This window comes from Protopterus annectens, chromosome 17.part0, assembly GCF_019279795.1.
Source record: "Protopterus annectens isolate FY-2018-M chromosome 17.part0, PAN1.0, whole genome shotgun sequence".
NCBI classification, from domain to species: Eukaryota; Metazoa; Chordata; order Ceratodontiformes; family Protopteridae; genus Protopterus; species Protopterus annectens.
Window position 1 is genome coordinate 312,217,086 of NC_056751.1, and position 23,748 is coordinate 312,240,833.

General features: G+C 42.9%; 1 protein-coding gene across 1 annotated transcript in view; it reads left to right on the plus strand.

The window, feature by feature from the left end:
• LOC122791433 (bromodomain-containing protein DDB_G0280777-like) overlaps positions 1 to 23,748 on the plus strand; it is a 1,939,725-nt gene that overhangs the window by 48,091 nt on the left and 1,867,886 nt on the right. The window contains exon 2 of the mRNA XM_044059175.1: positions 23,422 to 23,585. Within this exon, the coding sequence (XP_043915110.1) occupies positions 23,422 to 23,585 (164 nt within the window). The remainder of the gene's footprint in view (positions 1 to 23,421; positions 23,586 to 23,748) is intronic.

Genomic DNA, 23,748 nt, shown 5'->3' on the forward strand with positions numbered 1-23,748 from the left:
TATTTATACTTTTGCTTTTATTTTTCTATTTTATGGGGAATGCATTCCATTTCTGTTTTTATATTTTATTCTTTGTTGCAATTTTTATAAATAAAAATAAAGAACAACCAGCTGGTAAATGTGAACCATTGCAAAAAAACAATAATAGCAAAAGTCAAGAAAACAGCAACAGTAACACAAAGTATAGCTCCAATTCTCATAAAATACAGCTTCCAGGTTTCACACAGTACAAGCAAATATTCCTTTATTAATAGGTAAGTGCTTCCACCACTAACTGTGGCTTCCTCAGACCATATACATACAACTAACTGACAGAAACAGTCTTTAAATACCCTCATTAAACTATTAGCACTCTTTACATTCAAATTCTCATTCAACAAATGAACACTGTTCTTTCGCTTACACACCTTCAGTGGGTGGGATCTTCAATTAGACCTTTACATAATTTAAAGACATATTTACTTAAAAAATATATAATATGGCATTTAATTAAAAAACATTTCAAAACTTTTAAAAGTCATTCCTTACATATAATCATGCTACATAATCTCACATTAATCGACGTATTGCACATTCCCCGTTATGGTATAATTTCATCAGCTCAATATAAATAAAAATATAAACTTTAATATTTCATTGTATCAGAGTACTTTGTTTTTACATAACTGCATCATGATGTGAGTGCATCCTATTGAGCAGCGCTGTATAGCTCATCATTGTGTGCTTCTAAAAAATATATAAAAAAATGTATAAAAAATTTCAATTTGCTTGTACCGTGTGAAACCTGGAAGCTGTATTTTATGAGAGTTGGAGCTATACTTCATGTTACTGTTGCTGTTTTCTTGAATTTTTGTAAATAGTATTGACTCAGTGCTATGCACTGTGCATTCTTTTTAGTGGCTCCTTTAAGATAATGTTTCAGTTCCTGGGGGCTTGGCGGTCATGTGAATGAACACAAAAGCTTTAAAATGAGTGTGTACTTCCATCATTGTTATCTGATGAAGTTCATGCATTTTTTGAATGGAAGCAGTCATTTTTCATTGTTGTAAAAAAAATTATTTTATTTTAAAAGGCTTCTGGATTAAAGTTCTTGTGAATTTTATCAACAGTAGTTTCTTTCCTTGGGCCATTCATTTGTGTTTCACTTAGCCAAAGGCTCTTGACATTAGCCTTTACCTCTGAGAAGTAGATGTCATGTAGGAGTGGTCCCAGCATGGAGCCCTGAGGTACTTCACTGGTGACTGGTCTCTTAGTGGAGGGGGTTTCTCAGATCCTGACTTCCTGGGTCCTATCTGTGAGCCAGCTGACAATCCATCAAGTTATGTAGGGGTTTATGCCCAATTCTGTGAGTTTGTCAAGTATATCAGTGTGTGGTATTGTATTGAATGCTTTGCCAGATCCAGGTAGGGAGTGTGCACCATTTTCCCCTCATCCATTGCCTTGGTGACTTTCTCAAAGAAGTCCACTGGATTTAGTACGCATGACCTTCCCTTGATAAAGCCAAACTGGGTTGGGTTCAGTGTCTGAAGGATGCCTATGTCTTTGATCTTTTTCATGATAACTCGTTACATGGCTTTGCATATTAGACTAGTCAGATTAATGGGCCTGTAGTTTCTGGGGTCGGTTGATGATCCACCCTTGTGAAATGGGATAACCATTGCAGTCCTCCATTCTTATGGTACAAAGCCTGTTTTGAGGCTGTAGTTAAAAAGTGACTCAAGTGGTCCTGATACGTCATGTTTCAAGCTATTTAGGAGGCATCCCGGGATATTGCCAGAGCCCATTGAGGCTGTGTTTTTGGCTTTAGTGAGTGTCACTGGGACCTGCTCTCTGCTAATAGATTGGGGGGGTATGCTAATAAGTATTTTGAAGGGAAGGTGGCAGGTTTGAACTGAATTTATACGCCAGCAGATTTGCTATGTTGTTCTGCTCAGTGAAGGTGACACTGTTGACCATAAGTTCAGCACACTGCTGTGTGTTGCCTTTGAGGTTATGGACATAGCTGTAGAAAGCCTTGTGCTTGTCTTTAGCCTGTACAGCTGTATTAACCTTGTAATATACCTTGTTAAATTGAATTAGTCCTCTTAGTTTCCTGTTTAGTTTAATTACATGGTTGTTATTATAGGAGTTGCTGTTCCTAATTTTAGCTAGGACATTTTTCCTTTTGTTATACAGTGAATATAAAAAGTGTAGACACCCCTGTTAAAATGCCAGGTTTTTGTGATATAAAAAATGAAACCACAGTAAATCATTTCAAAACTTTTCCTACCTTTAATTTGACCTATAACATATATAGTTCAGTTGAAGAACAAACAAATCTGTTAGTAGAAAAATATAAAAAAAAAAAACGTACAGTAAGATGGTTGCATAAGCGTGCACACCTTTAAACCAATACTTTGTTGAAGCACCTTTTGATTTAATTACAGCATTCAATCTTCTTGAGTAGGAGTCTATCAGCATGGCACATCTTGACTTGACAATATTTGCCTACTCTTCCTTGCAAAAGTGCACCAGATTGTGAGGGCATCTTCAGGTCACCTCACAGATTTTCTATTGGATTTAGGTCTGGACTCTGGCTGGGCCATTCCAAAACTTGAATTTACTTCTCTTGAAGCCATTATTTTGTTGATTTGGATGTATGCTTGGAGTCACTGTCGTGTTGAAAGGTGAAATTCCTCTTCATCTTCATCTCTAGCAGACGCTTGAAGGTTTTGGGCCAAAAGTGACTAGTGTTTGGAACTCTTCATAATTCCCTCCACCTTGACTAAAGCCCCAGTTCCAGCTGAAGAAAGGCAACTCCAAAGCATGATACTTCCACCACCATGCTCAAAGCAGGGATGGTGTTCTTTTGGTGATGCGAAGTGTTGTTTTTGCACCAAATGTACCTTTTGGAATTGTGGCCAAAAAGTTCAACCTTGGTCTCATCAGATCATAACACATTTTCCCACATGCTTTTGAGAGACTTGATGTATTGTTTTGCAAATTTTAGCTGGGGCCTGGATGTTTTTCTGTGTAAGAAAAGGCTTCTGATGTTATGTAGTCCTATCTCGCATACATACTTACCCATGGGTTCGGAGCCGAATATCGGCTCCAACTCGGCCGATTATACTAGCTCAAAGTCTTTCATTGGCTGGGCTAAGCAGGTATCCCATGGTGCACTGCTCCATATCCCCAGATCTCGTTTGCCGCTCGTATAGCTCGGACGTGGTCTCGCTTGGCTGTGGCTAAGTACCCTCTTTTTTTCTTGGCTTAAGAAAAGTTTTGATTGCTATCAAAAGCTATTTTCATAGCTATTTGTCTAAGTTTGTCTAGTTGGTCAAGAATTGTGATTGTCGTGTGGTATCCCTATTACTGTTCCCTCGGGCTAGGTCCATTTCAGTTAGAGGGCCTAGTTCTCCTCTGTTGCCTTCTTTGAGAGTTCGGTCCAAACCATTTAAATTAGAGGTTTCGGTGTGTGCTAGTTTTTTGGTGTGTGTTTGATCACTGTTTTAGTGTTGATTACTGTTAGCATCGTTTCCGCTTTTATTGAGTGAACGCCTGTGTATTGTTACAGACTTGGTTTTGTGTTGTGGGCGCAGTAGTTAAGATGTCTAAGGATACCAAGGAGCACAAACCTTCGGGTTTTAAAAAGTGCTCGAAATGTGGGTACAAAATGTCCATTACCGATGAGCATTCCATTTGTGTATACTGCTTAGGAGCCATCCATCTGCAGGGATCCTGAAGTTTTTGTCATGCATTTAGCCCTAGAGTTCTCCAAGAGAGAAAGAATAAGCTAATCTTAAAGGGACTATTAAAACCCTCTTTTGAAGAGGCTATGGATTTGGCTTCCATTGGTAAGTCAAAATCTGACAAGTCAAAGAAAAGATCTCCGGCTCCGTCAGCTTCATCGGAGCCCCTGGAGAAAATGTCTAAAACTGCATCGACCTCCTCGGCTCCACTGTCCTCAGGGCCGCAGGAAGGATCGGTATTGACGGAACCGGCGTCGGCTCCAATTGTATTGGAACCTCCTAGGAGCCGATCGCCCAGTCTCAGACCAGCTTCTCCTGAGAGGAGATCGCATTCTCCATCCCTGTCCTCCAAATCCTCCAGGACCCTTTCGGATGTGGATGTTGATAGGGTGGTTCAGAGGCTCCTCCAGTCACTGGTTTTGGCAAAATTGTTTCGGAGCCCGTCCCGACACCGTCTTCGATCATTCCTCTTGCGAGCACATCTCTGTCTTTGGAGCCAGAGTGTTCTGCGCCGCGTGATGTTTCTAGGCTGGCTCCGATGCCCCATTAGGCTCCATCGGTACTGGCATCGGCTCTGACCCCGTCGGCTGTATCCTCGGGGTTCGGGACTCGGGATTCTTCAGTCTGTCCCGAGGGGGACATCTCGGGGCTTATTTTGGTTCTGAGCCTCCCTCTCGGAGCATCGGCTCGGGGAACTCCGACCCCCGTCATGGCCTCGGAGACTGGTCACTCCTCTAATTCGGGGGAGCCGGCCTTCGAGGCTATGCAGACCGCGCTGGCCAGATCATCAGCTACATCAGGCGGGTCGGTCGCTCTGTTCCCCACCACTCCGGTGAGAGTTCTGATCACCACCCATCCATGGACAGCAGAGCACCAGGGCCTAGGGATACCCCCACGAGTGGTCCCCAAATTTCTGAGGGTCCCTCAGAATTCGTGCCTGAGGAGCCCCCCAGAAAGAAAACGTGCAAGAGGAAGCACATAGACTCCCAAGATGAGTCCCTCACCTCTGATACTGACCTCGAGGAATCGGAGGGGTCCCCCAAGTCATCCTCTGATGATGTTTCCTTCTCCGATATCCTGGAGATATTAAAACAAAGAGGTGACTGGCCTTCCAAAGCCCCTTCTGAGGAGGAGTCAGTATTCCTTAAGGCTTTTGGTGCTCAACCCTCTGCCTCTTGGGTGTCTCCACCCTTCGACGAACTCCTTGACCTGATTTGTCGAAGAGTGTGGGAGAACCCTGATTCTGTGGAGCCCATGCCCAGGCGTCCCAACAAGTTTCTTTCCGCCCCCCAGAGCAAAGAGTTTCTGTCTAAAGGAGTCCCTGTAGATGCCATGGTGGTGGCGGCAGCCACCCAGAAGGAAGTAGCAGAGTCTTCCTTATCCGTCCATCCTCCTATCAAGGAGTCTAGGACCATGGATTGGTATGGGAAGCGTATCCTCTGGTCAGCGACCTTTACATTACGGTTGCTGAATTACCTGTCTCACTTCACTTGGCTCCAGAGAGATCTCCTCAAAGAGTTAGGAGATACTCTTGTGGGTAACGTACCTGAGGCGGTGGCTCAGACGGTTAACGCCGAGGTCTCTACCCTCAACTCCATTGTTAACTCATTCATGCGGCTCATTTCGTATGCAGCCGAGGGAGCGAGTAGGGCAGCAAGCTCAGGGGTCGCCCTTGGAAGGCAAGCCTGGCTGCGCCTGTGTCACTTTGCGAAAGCCTTCAAGTCTTCCTTCACTGACGCCCCCGTTGATGGTTCCTCCTTGTTTGGGACCAAAGTGAAAGACACCCTCACCAGGTGCGAGCAAGAGGGAAAGACCCTGTCTGCCGTAGGGGTCCATTTTTCCATTCCTTCTAGGCCTTATCCCAAGGCCCAGTGGGGGGGGAGATGTGGTTCAAGAAATCACAGAGGTTTTTTCCTGCCGCACAAGGTGAACCCCCCCCTCCAGAGGCAGGGGGGGTTATTCAGGGAGACATCGCCCCAGAGGCAGAGGGGGCCCCCACAATTTGGGAGACCGCGATTCCTTTCGTGGCTCCCCATACTCTCGTTCTTGTGGGTGTGCCCGACTGCGCTTATCTGGAGCCAGTCTGAGGTCGAATTTCCTTATATCCAGAAGCCTGGGAGAGCATTACCCAGGACCGATGGGTATTACGGATAATTTCCAGAGGTTATCTCATTCCATTTTCATCAGAACCCCCGCCAATCAGAAAAATTCCAGACGTACCACCCAGTCAAAGGGATCAAGCAGCCTCAGAGGTCTCACAGCTGCTAGAAAAAGGAGCCATCCAGCGTGTCCCCCTCAGACCGAATCGGATTAGGGACTTACTCAAGATTCTTTTTGGTGCCGAAAAGAACAGGGGACCTGAGACCCATACTGAACAACTACGTACAGAAGTCCAAGTTCCATATGGTCACACTACAATCGATTCTCCCATTGTTGGGAGAGGAGGTATGGATGTGCTCCATCGACCTCAGGGATGCTTACTACCATGTGAAGATGGACAGAGCATCCAGGAGTCACCTACGCTTCCGGCTAGGAGCCAGTCATTTCCAGTTTCGAGCCCTTCTCTTTGGTCTCACCACAGCCCCCAGGGTGTTCACCAAGTGTATGGCGGTGGTGACGGCTCACTTGAGACATCAGGGATTCCAGGTGTTTCCGTATCTGGATGACTGGCTCCTTACCGCTCCCACCAGGCATCAACTAGTTCAAACCAGGGACGCTACCATCAGTCTATGTCACCAGTTGGGTATAACGATAAATTGGGAAAAATCTGCCTTATTGCCCTTACAGCGTGTCACCTTTATAGGAGCAGAATTAGACACCATTCGAATGCGAGCATTTTTACCGCAGGAAAGGATCAGAGTATTACAACAACAGGTACACATGCTGATGCCCCTAAGACAAGCGAAGGCAAGATGGGTTCTCCAGCTCCTAGGGACCATGGCAGCAACAATCATGTTGGTTCCCCTAGCGAGATTACACATGGGAATTCTCCAATGGCTCCTCTTTGTTCATTGGTCTCTCCAAAGACTTCCATTGTCTCATCCCATCTTACTCACGGACAGATTCAAGCAGGACCTCGGTTGGTGGCTGTGCACCAACAATTTGGACAGGGGGAAGCCCTTCGTTCTACCCATCCCGGTTGCCACGGTGACCACGGACGCCTCCCAGATGGGGTGGGGGGGGCATTATCTTGGCAGGACAGTCTAAGGCACGTGGCAAGAACACGAGATACATCTGCATATAAACGTCCTAGAAATGAGAGCAGTGCTTCTTGCGTTGCAGGCACTTCAGAGTGTTCTTCCTCTAAGGACGATTGCGATACACGCAGACAACATGTCAGTAGTGTGGTATCTAAACAAGCAAGGGGGAACCAGGTCTTACCCTCTGTGCAGAGGCGCCATGCGAGTGTGGCATTGGGTAGTAACTTCCCAACGGTTTCTGGTGGCAACACACATTCCGGAAAAGTCCAACGTGATTGCGGACAGACTAAGCAGAGCTATCCTGATGCTTTATGAGTGGTCCCTGAATCGCCTGGTTGCAAAGCGAATCTTCAGCAGATGGGGTCTGCCTTGCTGTTACCTTTTTGCCAGCCCCCTCAATGCGAAATGCAGCAACTACTTCACGCTGATCCCCCCACAGGGGGAGTCACCCAGGGACGCTCTGGTTCACGATTGGCCCTCCGGTCTGCTTTATGCTTTCCCTCCATTTTCATTGCTGTCAAAGGTGATTCAGAAAGCACAATCCTTGGGAAGCAGAATGATTCTCATTGCTCCACACTGGCCTCGCCAAGTCTGGTTCCCTTTTATTCTGCAATTCACTGTGGACACTCCTTGGACTCTGGACCCTCAACCAGATTTACTGACACTCACGCTGGGACAGTTCCACCCCTCCCTGATGACCCTCCGGTTGACAGCCTGGCTACTCCACTTTCATCGTTAGTCAGACTTCATAATTTCTCACCGGAAGTGGTTCATATATTATCGTCCTCTCATAAACCATCCACTAGGAAAATTTATTCTAGTAAATGGAAAAGGTTTTGTATCTGGGCACATACCAGAGGCATTGATCCTTACACAGCTCCAATAGCTTCAGTTCTGGAGTTTTTGTCTATAGTTTTCCATCAGGGTTCCGCATCAGCCACCATCAAAGTTCAACTGGCGGCGATCTCTAATTTCCACGTAGCGAATGAGCCTAGTCTCATGGCGCATAGACTATGCAAGGCGTTCCTGAAAGGTACTCTGTTGCTCCATCCCCCGGTGTCTGAACCTATCATGCCCTGGGATCTCAATTTTGTTCTACAAGCCCTTACTTTACCACCTTTTGAGTCTGCAGCTACCTGCAAATTGAAATTCTTGACCTGGAAAACAGCCTTCTTAACAGCAATCACTTCAGCAAGCCAAGTTTCAGAGATTCAAGCCCTCTCTATCAAACCTCCATATTTAATCTTCCATAAAGACAGGGTCTCTCTCAGACCAAACCCCTCATTCCTTCCTAAAGTGACTTCCGTGTCTAACCTAAATCAGTCCATTGAGCTGCCTGTTTTCTTTCCCCACTTTTCTATCAAGGCAGAATTTAGATTTCACCAGTTGGATGTACATAGACAATTACGCTTCTATCTACACCGAACAAAAGATATCCGGAAGTGGGACCAACTTTTTGTTTCTTTTTCGGAAAACCGAATGGGTTCCCCGGTCTCCAGGGTCACACTGGATATCTAGTTGTATCTCTTTCATCTATCAAGCAGGAGGTAAAGATCTGCCATTTCCGGTCAAGGCTCACTCTACTCGGGCTGTTTCCACATCCACAGCCTATCAAGCCAGATTGTCAATGGATGATATATGTGCTGCAGCTACTTGGGCTTCTCCTCACACATTTGTTTCTCATTACAAATTGGACGTGGTCTTTAGGGGCAGGTCTTCCTTTGGCTCCACAGTTCTCAGGAGTATTTTCCTATGAGCCACCCAGGATGTAGGTGCTAGGGATGCTGCCCCACGGGTAAGAATGTAAGCGAGATAGGACTACATAACATCAAGAAGTTATGTACTCACCATAACGTTTGATGTATGTAGTCCATCTCGCCTCACATTCTTACTTACCCTCCCACCTTCCCCCTTCCTGGAGGATTTGGAGGTTAGGTTGTCATCTGCAGAGTTCCCTTGCTTAGCTTATTCTTTGCCTGGATGTGATGTGTGCATGGAGTACAAATGAGTTTCGCAGCAAACTAGATCTGAGGATATGGAGCAGTGCACCATGGGATACCTGCTTAGCCCAGCCAATGAAAGACTTCGAGCTAGTATAATCGGCTGAGTCGGAGCCAATATTCGGCTCCGAACCCACGGGTAAGAATGTGAGGCGAGATGAACTACATACATCGAACGTTATGGTGAGTACATAACTTCTTGTGTTTTGCAACCCTACCCCGTAGCCTAGACATATGCAGAATATGGGAGATTGTTGTCACATGTAGTATACAACCAGTACTTGCCAGAAATTCCTGCAGCTCCTTCAGTGCTGCTGTAGGTCTGTTGGCAGCCTCCCTGACCAGTTGTCATCTTGTGTTTTCATCAGTTGTGGAGGGATGTCCAGTTCTTTGCAATGTCACTGTTGTCCCATATTTTCTTCACTTTTTGATGGCTGTCTTCACTGTGTTCCATGGTATATCCAATACAGTCGAAAATTTTTTTGTACCCTTCTCCTGACTGATGTCTTTCAACAATGAGATCCCTTGGATGCTTTGTAAGCTCTCTGTGAACCATGGCTTTTGCTGTAGCAGGCAACTGAGTAAATGTTGGAAAACTCCTACTAGGACAGCTGAACTTTATTTGTGGTTCATAGGTTGGTACTAGGCTTTCGGCCCTAGGGCCTATACAAGCCTAGCCATAACGATTCCCTGGATATTTCTTCCCACAATATTTACTTCCCTGGACCCCTGTCTAGCAGGGTGACTGACATGATCCCAGGGGTGAATTTCCTATCTCCCATCCAATCATCAAGGTTCCTTTTGAAGAGGGCCAAGGAGGCACTCTGCTTGACATGTATTGGCGGTCTTTTCCAGAGTATGGTGGGTCTCTGGGTCAAGAACCTATCCCTCCAGCATGTTTTGTTCATTGTGATGACAAGGTTTAGATCATTTAGAATGTCAGAAACCTTTACTTAATGTCTCATTGGGGGCTGGGGCAGACACAAAGAACTGGGGAAAAACAGTAGCAAAGCAAACAGAATGCATTGTAATGCAACTTTAAGCAGGTAAATAATAAGCAGAAGATAAGACTTTAGCAGCAAAAGTAGAATACAAACAGTTGTAAAAGTACTGAAGCACAAATCCTCGTGCAGAATTCACAGTACTGCCACTATTGCAATCCCACCACAAACTAAGGCACCAGACTATGAAGAAATTTACCAGTAATGTTATTTATGGAAAAATGCTATAATAAATTACTAGAAGCGGCTTGAATCTGGCAGTAGTTCACATTTCTGCCACAACTGTGAATGAAACTACTAGATTAAGGCCCCAGGTACAGGTCAAAATATAACCAGGTAGCTTTCACAACTAATTCTACTTATGAAGATAGAAGTGCAGTATAATGTATAAACAAAGCTAAAATCTTGCAGTAATTAACAGTCTTCCCACAACTGCAAATGAAGTTACATGACTAATGTCCCAGAAAAAAATAAAAAATGCAAACAGATACTTTTTTGGTTAAAATGTTGAGCAAAGCAGAAAAGTACAAAAATGTGTCACTACGCAAGTCATACTTAGGTAGCTTAAAATATTTAAGCATAATTTAAATAAAAGCTTTTTTCTTTCCTTTTGATGAAAAGCTTGTTTCTCATACTTCAGGTGTTTTCACACCTGTCAGAGTTCTGAATAAAAGGTCAAACAGGATGCATCTGGGATTTGAATCCATGACCTTTTGTACTCTTTGAGAATCATACCCCTAAACCAATGAGCCAGTCAGCATTGTTTAGAATTACCTAATTTCAATGGATATTTTAGAGCTACCCAGTTAAGGCTGATAACGGTTTACCTTCATAACAGCGAAACACAGTGGTGTGATTGCTCATATGAGCGAATCGTAACCACGAAATTTAAAACAGTGACAGTTGTAAATGTTCAAAAATCAGCAAATCGAAAAGCTGATTCGCTGATTTTCAAACATTAATGTCGAAAAAAAATTAGATAAAATGTAATGCAGGGGGCTCAAGCCCCCCCTGCACCCCCCATGCGGGGGGCTGCACCACCCACACCCCCCCTACTTTATTATTCTAACTCCGAGATCGCACTACAGTGGGGAAAGGAACCATTTTCCGATCCCCACTATAGTGCAATCTGCCCCAGAATGTCGAATGTGCAATGAGCGAATCTCACTGTGCATTCGCTCATTGCACATTCAAAACTTTTTCCGTTTAACGTTTGCAAACTTTGCAAACTGCCTTTCGGAAAATTGCTGTTCGCCCTTGTGCAATACGCACATGTAAAAGCAAACCATATATAACACAAGCAGAAGATTAGAAGTCAAAGTGTGGAAAGGGATGAAGATGAAAATGGTGGTGGGAGGGAGGATAAGAAATAAGGAGCAGAATTTTTGATGCAGGCCTTTATGGAGAGTAAAATAGCCATATAGAGTATTATATTCATAAAGTAGCAGAAAGTATTCTAAGAACTAAGCCAACACAGGAATGGAGAAAGATTTTGCCAATGTGGATGACTGCAGGTAGAGATACAGAAAGTAGGCATGAGGTGTCTGGAATTTACTTGAGAAAGTTTGCAAAGGAGCTAAGGTTTTGGGAGAAAATAACTTAAAAGGGAAATGTAATAGAGTGGATGAGGTCAAGCCAAAAATACTGGTTAGAGACAGCCTTCCCTACCATAGATAGATAACAAAGAGTATTGACAAAAAATTGAAAGACAAGCTCTTGTAGAGGTTTTAGCTGAGTCTAGAACAACAGTTTGTTATTAAAAAAGGATAATTAGTAGGACTTATAAAATATTGCACAATAACTATAAGAATCAATCAGAAGATGTTAGAAAAGATTGAGAAAAGTGAATGGAAAGAATATATAAATTGTTAGAAAAGATTGAGAAACGCGAATGGAAAGAATATATAATGGAACAATGGAAGGACCTCTGTACAGCTCCCAAGTATGCAGCAAACTCCAGAAGGTATAGAATTTGTGCTTAGAAGTGTTTTTATAGATACTTTATTATCCCAAGCAGACTTCAGGAGATTTTTTTCCTCTGGTAGATAGCAAATCCTGGAGGGGTGATGAGAAAGAGAGAGATAACTGAAGACTTATTTTTTTGGGAATGTGATGGGTTGGCAAATTTTAAAATTTCCCTAGAGAATAATTTGTCAGAAGTGTTGGGGATGCAAATGGTTGTCACTAAGGGAATATATCTTTTGAGCTGGGATATAGGATATGAATTGTGCAGACAGAGTAAGGCCTTACTAAGTTGAATGCTATTGGCTGCCAGTAAGCAATCACTGGAAAATGAAAATAAAAATCTAAATTAAATTTGAATGAAGTACTGAATATTGTAAATGAGATGAAATAACAATATTTGAGATCTTTTGAAAAGGGAAGGAGGAAATTTTGTGGAAATAAATGGAATTTGTGGGAACAGTACATTCAGAAGAATGTTCAGGAATTTAAGGGATTACAGGAACTGAGCAGTTTATGTAATGTTGGATTAAATGAAATTTGTTAAAAGGAAAACACATATACTGCATGAAAATAGCAAACAAAATGTTATAGTTTGTCTTCTATAGCTGTATATGTTCCTATGTCACTTTTTAAAAATGTCTTGTTTAATAAAGATGTTAAAAAAACAAAATAAATATCCAAATTTGTCACCAGCTACTGGCTGTTTATATTGCTAATACCTTGACTTCTGTGTGGGATGGAGTTTGCCATGCCTGGAGAGAAAAGGGTGCCGAGCATTGGAAATTGGGTTGGTTGTCGTGCTTCTGCAGGCAGGAATCCCAGCAGTCAGTACTTTAAAAGTGAACGTACTCGAACATGCATAATTGTAGTATGTCTGTAATGCAACTCTATTTTCCTCAGTCTTTGTCCTGCTACAGCCCAACCATTTTTTGTCAGCCTCCTTTGTGGGACAGAATCAGAGGCTTTGCTGATGTCCAGTTAGACCATGTATACTGTCACTTCCCTGTCAAGTTCACTGTCATAAAAATGTATCAGGTTTGATTGACAGCTCCTTCTGGCCATGAATAAATTTTAGTTATTGTCCTGGAGATCTTGCAGAAACACTACAAAATTCTCCCTGTCCCTGCTGCTAAGATAACCAACCTGCAGTTCCCTGGATTTTTCTTGCTCACCCATTTTTACAGGGGTACCACACTTAGTATCTTCCAGTCCTTTGGCACTTCTGCACTAATATGTGATGCGTTGAAGCTGTCCATCGTGGGATCTGTTAGCACACTATGAGATTTCTGAGGACTTTGGGAGGTAGTGCATGCATTCTTATCCTCTTATTTGTTATTTTTGTTATAGAAAAGATAATAGACAATGACTGGCAATTAACATTCAAAAAGTAACACGTTGATTGGTCAGTCCAACCAACGTGCCCCTTGTAAATTTGAGCGAATACCAATGGAAAAAGATCCTGTCACCCGGACTTTCTTCCATTAATATATGCCATAAAATTTTACTTTATTTTTTTAAGTGAAATAAATAAACTTATAAAACCAGACACTTGAAACCAATGACAGAATTGGGACAGACAAAAATAAAAGGATAATCAGGTACGTTATGCAAAACTAGAGAAACGTACCTGATTATCCTTTTATTTTCTATATCCTGTATCTCCCATACATTCAAAGTCTCCCGGTATCTTTTTTTTGTAATTAAAAACAAGAAGAAAAAAGGCAACAGAGATTTTTCCGTTGCCTCCTATACACAGTACCTGTCACACAGCACTGATTCACTGGGTAAACATGGGAACGAAAGTCCTATATGCATGCGCAGTGCATCAAAAAAGCACTAGGATATCTGAGGAAAGCAGAATAATACCACAGAGCCATCATACAAAGATATTGTTTAAGAAAAGTAAGTAATTTTTTTCTTAAATAATGTAATTGTATAATAAAAGTAACCAACTCTGTGGTGTGGTATATTGAAGATTTACCCACAATTGGCTTTGTTTATCACTCAGGCTTCGCCCTCATGACTAAACCACACCAACTATGGGTAAATCTTCAATATACCACACCCACGTCATCAGTTATTGCTATAACAAACCATAGTAAGCTGCAGTGAGGCCATTTACATCCCGTGCCAACAAAACACTACCTGCCTTAGTAGAGATCTCTCACTCTCTCATTAGAGGAAAATGGACACAATACATTTCTGGACATAAGCAAAAGATGGGGATGTCCAGGAATGGATTACTTTGTACATCATATGAACCATCAACATTCAGTGTTCTGTCTGGTCAGGTGGGAGTGACCAGAGAGGCTTATTAGTTAGTTGGAGTCAGGAATTTCTGTATGCATTTTCTGCATCTCATTTTACCCAGCTGTTACTTCTAAAGATATGATGAAAATTGTATCTGTTATTTATACTATCTTGCTGACTAAGCTGTGGTTCACCATTATGTCAGTGGCATTGCCGTTGATGCTGTTTTTCCACAGCAAACCTTTAAAGTGGCAGAAGGGCAAGGTAGTACTGCATGTATGTATACAAGGTCAAGTGTTGTAATAATGCAAAGCTTTTATCAAAAATAATTTCAGAGGTACTTTGACTAAGGCAGTTAATTTGCTGGCATTTGTCCTGTGTATGCCAGTTCAGTGGCTTTGTTACATAACAAGCTGGAGGGCTGCAGAATAATTTTACTGGTCCAGCTCAAAGGAAGCACTGCTGAACAAGGTGGATGGTTTAGCAGTCTAAATCACTGGTCTCCAACTTTTTTTTGCACCAAGGACCAGTATCAATGTAAGACAATTTTCCATTGACCGGCCATCTCGCGGCATGCATAATAAAGTAGATATTTATTTATTTATTTGACATTTGTTAACAAGGAGGCCAGACCCGGGGAGAAAAGCTCCAAAGTACAATAAAAAGACAGTTGGCAATAATTACCAAAAAAAAAAATGTGTACATTCTGTTTAAATGCATAACATTGCTCTACTATGGTTGAGATGTAAGAAAACCTAATGGCAGCCTTACTGATTTTATGTTTATAAGAGCAGTATTTAAAATCTGTCCCTATTATTTGGCTCTGTCTAGCATACCTCTCAACTGTACAGATTTTCACAGAAAGTCCAGATTTTTACCTCATATTTTTGGTCTTTTTCTCATAAAATTGTTGTTTTCTGGCAAATCACTGGCAGATCATTGAGGCTGAAGTCAGAAAATAATGACAGACAGTTGAGTTTCATATTTCATACCCTTCAGAAAATTCATGCGAATCCAAAACCTGTATTTCTATCAACTTTCGGTTTGTAAGAGCAGTACTTAAAAGGGCCCCTATTTTGGGCCTTTGTCCCCCCCATTATTTTTGACTTCGTCCAGATTTTTTGATCTAAGTAAGAGGCTGAGAGGTATTCATACCTCTCAACTGTACAGATTTTCACAGAATGTCCAGATTTTCCCTGTGAGTTTTGGTCTAATCCTCATAATCTTTGTGATTTTATGGCAAGGCACTGGGATGATCTGAGGACTGAAATCATTAAGTAATGATAGACATTTGTATTTCAGATCTCATATCCTTCAGAAAAATGCATAAGACAAATCCTATTATTCTCACAACTTTCTATGGTTATAAGAGCAAGATTTAAAATCTGTCCCTATTTGTCCCCCCATTCTGTTAGGCTTTGTCCAGATTGCACTACTAAGAGGTTGAGAGGTATAGTGTGTGTGTGTGTGTGTGTGTGTGTGTGTGTGTGTGTGTGTGTGTGTGTGACAGAGAGAGAGGGGGAGAGAGTGAAGAGTGAGAGTGATCGCTGAAGGCAGCAGCAATGAGGTTTGTGTACCTTTCATCCTTAGCGCGTGCACACACACATACACACACACACACATACACACACATACACACACACACACACACACACACACACACACACACACACACAGTCTCTTTTGCATTCATGCATGCATTCACTCACACACATCGCTCTCACTCTTTTCTGATCTCTCACACACAGTTACTCCCTCATTCATACATGCATTCACTCACACATCACTCTTACTCTCTCCCGATCAAACACACACACAGTCACATCCTCATTTATACCTGCATTCATTCACACATAGCTCTCACTCTCCTGATCTCACACACACACTGTCACTTCCTCATTCATACCTGCATTCATTCACACATCGCTCTGTCTGTCACACCCACATGCCATACACCCACTTACACATTCATTCATACATTGCTCTCACTGTCTGTCACACACCACACGCCACGCACCACTTACGCATTTATTCATACATCGCTGTCACTCTCCCGATCTCACACGTACACACACACACAGTCACTTCCTCATTCATACCTGCATTCATTCACACATCACTCTCACTCTTGCGTTCTCACACGCGCGTGCACACGCACGCACACACACACACACACACACACACACACACACACACACACACACACACACTCTTTTGCTTTCATGCACACATTCACTCACACACGCAGACACATAAACACACTCATACAGGCATTCACTTACCTCACAGCCTGGTACCAAGTGCTTCACGGCCCAGTACCGGTCCGCGGCCCAGTGGTTGGGGACCGCTGGTCTAAATGGTTGATTTCTGTTCTGCTATGGAAAGACAGGGAGGGTAAGCTTTTGAAAAAAATCGCTGATGTCCTTGTTGTATTGTTTACTTCTGAAAGCAGGCTGGAGGGCACTTTATGGAAATGCAGCCTTATATTGCTGAGGGTGTGGTGGCAATTGATTTTATCTTTATTTGTATGATGGTTGCATTGCTAGTGTTAAACAAGTATTTGTATTTGAAAATTGATTCACATAGTGTCATATGACTTATTCTGTGACTGTTTCAAATTTTAGATGATTGTTTAATATTTGTTAAACAGGGAAGTATCTTCTTTGCAAGCACGTAGCTGCATATTATTGGCTAATATCAGTCAAGGTAGTCAAGTTACGTTTCCTCTGTGTACAGGACAGGTCTGTAAATTACATGATTATGGAGTACTTATGGGGATGTAGTTTGCAGTCGAATATTAAAGATTAAAACCCTTTTTTTTGCTCACTTCTCATGAGAGCATATTACAGAGATAATTACACTACAAAGTAACATTTCAAAGCTTGGGTCTAATTACATAATTATTTCATAGTAGTGAAGAAGAAGAAGAAGAAAAAGAAGAAGAAGAAGAAGAAGAAAAAGAAGAAGAAGAAAAAGAAGAAGAAGGTAATACTGACACTACACTTGAAGATAATGAGGACCACCTCCAGACTGAAATGACTACTGAATGCTGTGCCAATGGTATGTAACTTGAGATTCTGTGCTTTTTAACCTGTGCCATATTTGCACAGATTTTGGTTTATTTCCACAGAGCTCACAAACACTTGGCTTGTATCCAGTGCAATCCTAGCACAGATTAATACTTTAATTATTTGTACTGTTGTAAGATGTTTAAGAGTATTGCTGTTGTATTTTCAAATTACTTACTTACTGTATCTTTCTACTATAAATTGCAGTGTTTTTCAATGACCTTGCTGCTGGTTTCTCTGCATTGTAATCATTTTAAAAGTGTGTGATGTTCTTCGTCTTCCCTTGCTGCAGTCCTGACAATTGGGGTATAGTCCGCGTCCCAGTCGGCCCGAATACCAGAGTATAAGGCTGACGTCGGTCATGGCGCCTTAGACTGGCGTCAGTACGTCAGGGTACTAATGCGCATGACCGACGTCATTTCCTCAGTCTTTTTTGCCGCATGGTCCGATGCAGAAGCAGTTTTGCGAGTGCAGGTTGGCGTTCTGAGATTTTCCGAAACCGGAGTTTCAGACCGAATACAGAGTTGGCTAAGTAACCCCGTTGGGGAACATTTTGTTTTTTTTTCTTGCCTCAGTACTTAAACGGATGTCAGAAAAAGTGAATAACTGTATTTCTTGTGGGAAGCAGATACCGCATAAGGATTATCATCGTTGTGTATACCTTGTTTAGGGCCTGAGCACGACGTTGTTGGTTGCCGCTCTTGTGCTAGATTTAACAAGCGCACTATTAAGAGGAGGCTTGATTGTGCTAGGTTAGTGTTTGGGAAGCGTTGCAATTATAATATGCCGTCGGATGCTCCGCGCCTGCTTCATCCAAGAAGCGCAAAGATAAAACAGTGAAGCCTAGGGTGAGGAACCGGCAGTCCCGGACGCCGGTCCTTTGGAAGGCTCAGGGGAGCCGGAGGTTTGCCAGGAGTTTCTATGGAGTCTCAGGCAGATACTTTACTGTTACAGGATGTGCCCTCTCAGGAGGTAGGCCAGGCTGAGGGGCTTCTCAGGTAACTGTTCTTCCCTCTCTTCCCAAGGTAGTTAGGGCCTCTCCTTCTGTTGCCAAAGCTTCTTTTAGAGGTAGGCCAAGTTCAGCTTCTGTGGGGGCTTCTCCTAGCATTTCGGCCTCTGTGCCTAAGAAACATATGCTCAAAATGGCAGAAGTTTTGATTACTCTGATTAGAGGTTCTATGCCCCACCTGATAAGAGGCCTAGGGTGGAACAGGAGTTTGATAGTTTTGAACAGTGTTCACAGGCTTGAGTCTTCTGTGGAAGACTTGCAAGAGTTTCCTACTTATTCTGATTCTGATGTGGATGATTCCACCCCTTGACTTCTCCTCCTGAGGATTTTTCATTTTCAGAGACTCTTCACTCCATGAGGGAGCACTTTAAATGGGAAGGCCAAGATTACTCTGACTCTAGAAAAGGCTTAGGGAATTCTTGTTTTTGCCTCAGCATAGGCCCTTAGCTATTCCTCCTGTGTTGAATGTGGTGGAGGATGTTTTGCAGAGGTTTCTCTGAACCCTGACTCCTTGCCTCCTGCTCCTGTTAAGCCTGATAGGTATTATAGGGTGCCCGGCTCATAAGTATTTGTTTAAGAGTCCCAGGGCGGACCCAGAAACTGTTTCTCAGGGGCCTAAAGGTGTTAAAGCTTCTGTGGTTAAAAATCCTGTACCCTCTGATAAAGAGGCAAGGGCTTTGGATAGGTGGGGTAAGAAAGTATATACTTCTTCCACTTTGGCCATGAGGGCGTTGAATTGTCAGTTTCATATGCTGAAATATCAGAATTATCTCCTTTCACAATTGAAATCTAAGGTGGATGCTTTGGCGGAAGGTATTGAGTGTAAAGAATTGCTGGATTTGGTTCATGTGTCTGAACAAGTGGGTAAGCATTCTTTGCAGTGTGGTTTTGATGCTGTTCAGGCCTCCTCGAGGGTGGCTGCTACTAGTTCTGTTCTTCGCAGACATGCCTGGTTGAAGGATCAGAATTTAGCTGAGCATGTTAAAACAAGGATTTTAGATGCTCCTTTACAGTCTGATGTGTTGTTTGGACCGCCTGTGGAAGCAGTTTTAAAGAAAATGGAGGACAAAGCTAAGTCTATGCAGACTGTTAAAGATTTTTTGCAGGTACAGCCTCCGAAGTTTAGTAGAAATTGGCCTGCTAAGGGGTGGACATATCCTGCTTATGGTTCCCAGTCTAGGGGTAGGTCTAGACGTGGTAGGGGCAGGGCTCAAGGTTCGTTTAGGCCTCGATCAGACAGTTCACCTGCTCAGACTTCTGGTGAAGGCAGGGGTCAGTCCTTTCGTAAGCAGAACCAATGACCTGCCTTTTCAGCTGCCAGTGGACTCTCGTCTGGCAGCTCCTTTGGGAGGAAGATTGTCTCTTTTCAAAGAAAATTGGGATTTAATCACTCAAGACAGATGGGTGCTGGATATCATTCATCACGGTTACAGATTTTATTTCCACACAATGCCCCCTTTCAGAGGCATGCCAGATGTTCCTCCTCCACAAAGAAAAGAGGCTCACATGCAAATTTCTCAGTTACTCCAGATAGGGGCCATTCAGCCAGTCCCTGTATCAGAAAGGGGCTTGGATTTTATTCTCGCCTGTTCCTAGTGCCAAAGAAGGGGAACACGTGGAGACCAATTTTGGATTTATCTATCCTCAACACTTATCTGGACATTCCCAAGTTCAAGATGTTGACGTTACAGCAACTGTTACCTCTGCTGGGCAAAGATCACTGGATGGTAACTTTGGATCTCAAGGAAGCTTACCTTCATGTGCCTATAAGGCTAAGTTGCAGAAAGTATCTGAGGTTTCGAACTGGAGATTTTCATTATCAGTTCTCTGCATTGCCCTTTGGCTTATCTACTGCGCCCAGAGTATTCACAAAGGTTCTGGCTCCAGTGATAGCTTACTTCAGGCTTCAAGGCATTCAAATCTATCCTTACTTGGGCGACTGCCTGATTCTGGCTCAAGAAAAGGAACACCTTCTACAGCATCTGGAATATGTCATAGCAGTGCTAAGATGCCTAGGGTATTCTGTGAACGAAATAAAGTCCAGTCTAGTACCCTCTCAAGACATGTGCTTTCTGGGTGTGAGACTGAATACAGCAGCCCAGATGGCCTTTTAACCCCGGACAAACAAAGAGTCTGTCACTTTACTTCCATCAACTATCTCATCAGTCCGTGCTGACTGCAAGGACAGTCCTTCAAGCATTAGGGTTCATGGCATCTTGTATTCTGGTGCTTCCCAATGCCAAACTGCATATGAGGAAGCTGCAATGGTATCTCAAAAATGTATGGACACAGCACTGCCAAGATTTGGACACTGTCATTCAAATAATACCTTGCCTTCAAAAGGAATTCTTGTGGTGGGCTCAGGAATGTCACCTAAACAAGGACTCTCTGTGACCCGGCCAGAGGGGAGTCAGATTTTAACGACAGATGCCTCGGACACTGCTTGGGGAGCTCATCTAAATGGAAAGTGGATACAAGACAAGTGGCCTGCCAGACTACAGCATCTACATATCAATATGAAGGAGATGTTAGCAGTCCAGTTTGCATTGATGGCGTTCAAGGAGTTACTTCTTCCAGGGCAGGTGTTGATTCTGACAGACAACACAACTGTCATGTGGTACATCAACAAGGGGGAACACATTCTTATCCTCTATGCAGGCAAGCAATGATTTTATGGGAGATCATGCTAAGCCTGCAACTGACTCTTCAGGCAAGGTTTCTGCCAGGAGCACAGAACTCCTAGCAGATGTATTAAGCAGACAAATCATGGATCCCCACGAGTGGAAACTGGATCTTCATGTATTTCAGAAATTGACAGTGTCCTGGGGAACTCCAGACATAGATCTGTTCGCTTCTCCACTAAACCACCAGCTGCCAAAGTATTGCACAAAAGGGTTTCATCACACAGCTTGGAAAGTGGATGCTCTGTCTTTCAGTTGGAAAAACCTTCATGTCTATGCCTTTCCACCTCTACCTCTTCTTTCAAAGGTATTACTAAAGGTCAGACAAGACAGGCCAAGGATGATTTTGATAGCTCCAGATTGGCCTGCGCAACACTGGTACCCACTTCTAAGGAGTCTTGTAAAGAAGCCTCCATGGCCTTTACCTCTGATTCCTCATCTGTTATCTCAGAAGGACGGTCATCTGCTCAATGTCAAACTTCAATCTCTTCATCTCACAGCTTAGCATATTCTGTGTTGAAGCACAGTAGGTCTCAGCTTCCTCAACAAGTTTTTAAATGTGATTATGGAAGCTAGAAGGCCTAGTACTAGGAGAGTGTCAGAAAAATGGAAGAGATTTTTATTTTGAGTACAGCAAAGAATTTGGAGATTTCAGAGCCTAATTTGAGGTGGCTCTTCAATATCTTACTGAATTATTGGACAAAGGTTTGTCCTTCTCTTCCATAAAGATTCATACTGCAGCAATTTCAGCTCACTATGATTGTGACCCACCTTGTTTCGCATCCTTTGTTCAAGCAGTTTCTTAGAGGGCAAAGAATATAAGACCCCACGAGAGCTCCTACTCCTGCTTGGGATCTCAATTTTGTGTTGGAAAACTTACTCTACAACCTTTTGAGCCTGCAGCTACTGCTGAATTGAAATATTTGTCATGGAAGACTGCTTTTCTGTTGGCTATTACTTCTGCAAGAAGGGTGTCTGAGTTGCAGGCCCTTATGGCAGTAGAGCCCTTTTGATTTTCCATAAGGACAGGGTATCATTAACCCGAGGTTGAGAGGTATAGTGTGTGTGTGTGTGTGTGTGTGTGTGTGTGTGTGTGTGTGTGACAGAGAGAGGGGAGAGAGTGAAGAGTGAGAGTGATCGCTGAAGGCAGCAGCAATGAAGTTTGTGTACCTTTCATCCTTAGCGCGTGCACACACACATACACACACACACATACACACACACACATACACACACACACACACACACACACACACACACACACACACACACACACACACACACACACACAGTCTCTTTTGCATTCATGCATGCATTCACTCACACACATCGCTCTCACTCTTTTCTGATCTCTCACACACAGTTACTCCCTCATTCATACATGCATTCACTCACACATCACTCTTACTCTCTCCCGATCAAACACACACACAGTCACATCCTCATTTATACCTGCATTCATTCACACATAGCTCTCACTCTCCTGATCTCACACACACACTGTCACTTCCTCATTCATACCTGCATTCATTCACACATCGCTCTGTCTGTCACACCCACATGCCATACACCCACTTACACATTCATTCATACATTGCTCTCACTGTCTGTCACACACCACACGCCACGCACCACTTACGCATTTATTCATACATCGCTGTCACTCTCCCGATCTCACACGTACACACACACAGTCACTTCCTCATTCATACCTGCATTCATTCACACAACACTCTCACTCTTATGTTCTCACACGCTGCACACACACACACACACACACACACACACACACACACACACACACACACACACACACACACTCTTTTGCTTTCATGCACACATTCACTCACACACGCAGACACATAAACACACTCATACAGGCATTCACTTACCTCACAGCCTGGTACCAAGTGCTTCACGCCCAGTACCGTCCGCTGCCCAGTGGTTGGGGACCGCTGGTCTAAATGGTTGATTTCTGTTCTGCTATGGAAAGACAGGGAGGGTAAGCTTTTGAAAAAAATCGCTGATGTCCTTGTTGTATTGTTTACTTCTGAAAGCAGGCTGGAGGGCACTTTATGGAAATGCAGCCTTATATTGCTGAGGGTGTGGTGGAAATTGATTTTATCTTTATTTGTATGATGGTTGCATTGCTAGTGTTAAACAAGTATTTGTATTTGAAAATTGATTCACATAGTGTCATATGACTTATTCTGTGACTGTTTCAAATTTTAGATGATTGTTTAATATTTGTTAAACAGAGAAGTATCTTCTTTGCAAGCACGTAGCTGCATATTATTGGCTAATATCAGTCAAGGTAGTCAAGTTACGTTTCCTCTGTGTACAGGACAGGTCTGTAAATTACATGATTATGGAGTACTTATGGGGATGTAGTTTGCAGTCGAATATTAAAGATTAAAACCCTTTTTTTTGCTCACTTCTCATGAGAGCATATTACAGAGATAATTACACTACAAAGTAACATTTCAAAGCTTGGGTCTAATTACATAATTATTTCATAGTAGTGAAGAAGAAGAAGAAGAAGAAAAAGAAGAAGAAGAAGAAGAAGAAAAAGAAGAAGAAGAAAAAGAAGAAGAAAAAGAAGAAGAAGGTAATACTGACACTACACTTGAAGATAATGAGGACCACCTCCAGACTGAAATGACTACTGAATGCTGTGCCAATGGTATGTAACTTGAGATTCTGTGCTTTTTAACATGTGCCATATTTGCACAGATTTTGGTTTATTTCCACAGAGCTCACAAACACTTGGCTTGTATCCAGTGCAATCCTAGCACAGATTAATACTTTAATTATTTGTACTGTTGTAAGATGTTTAAGAGTATTGC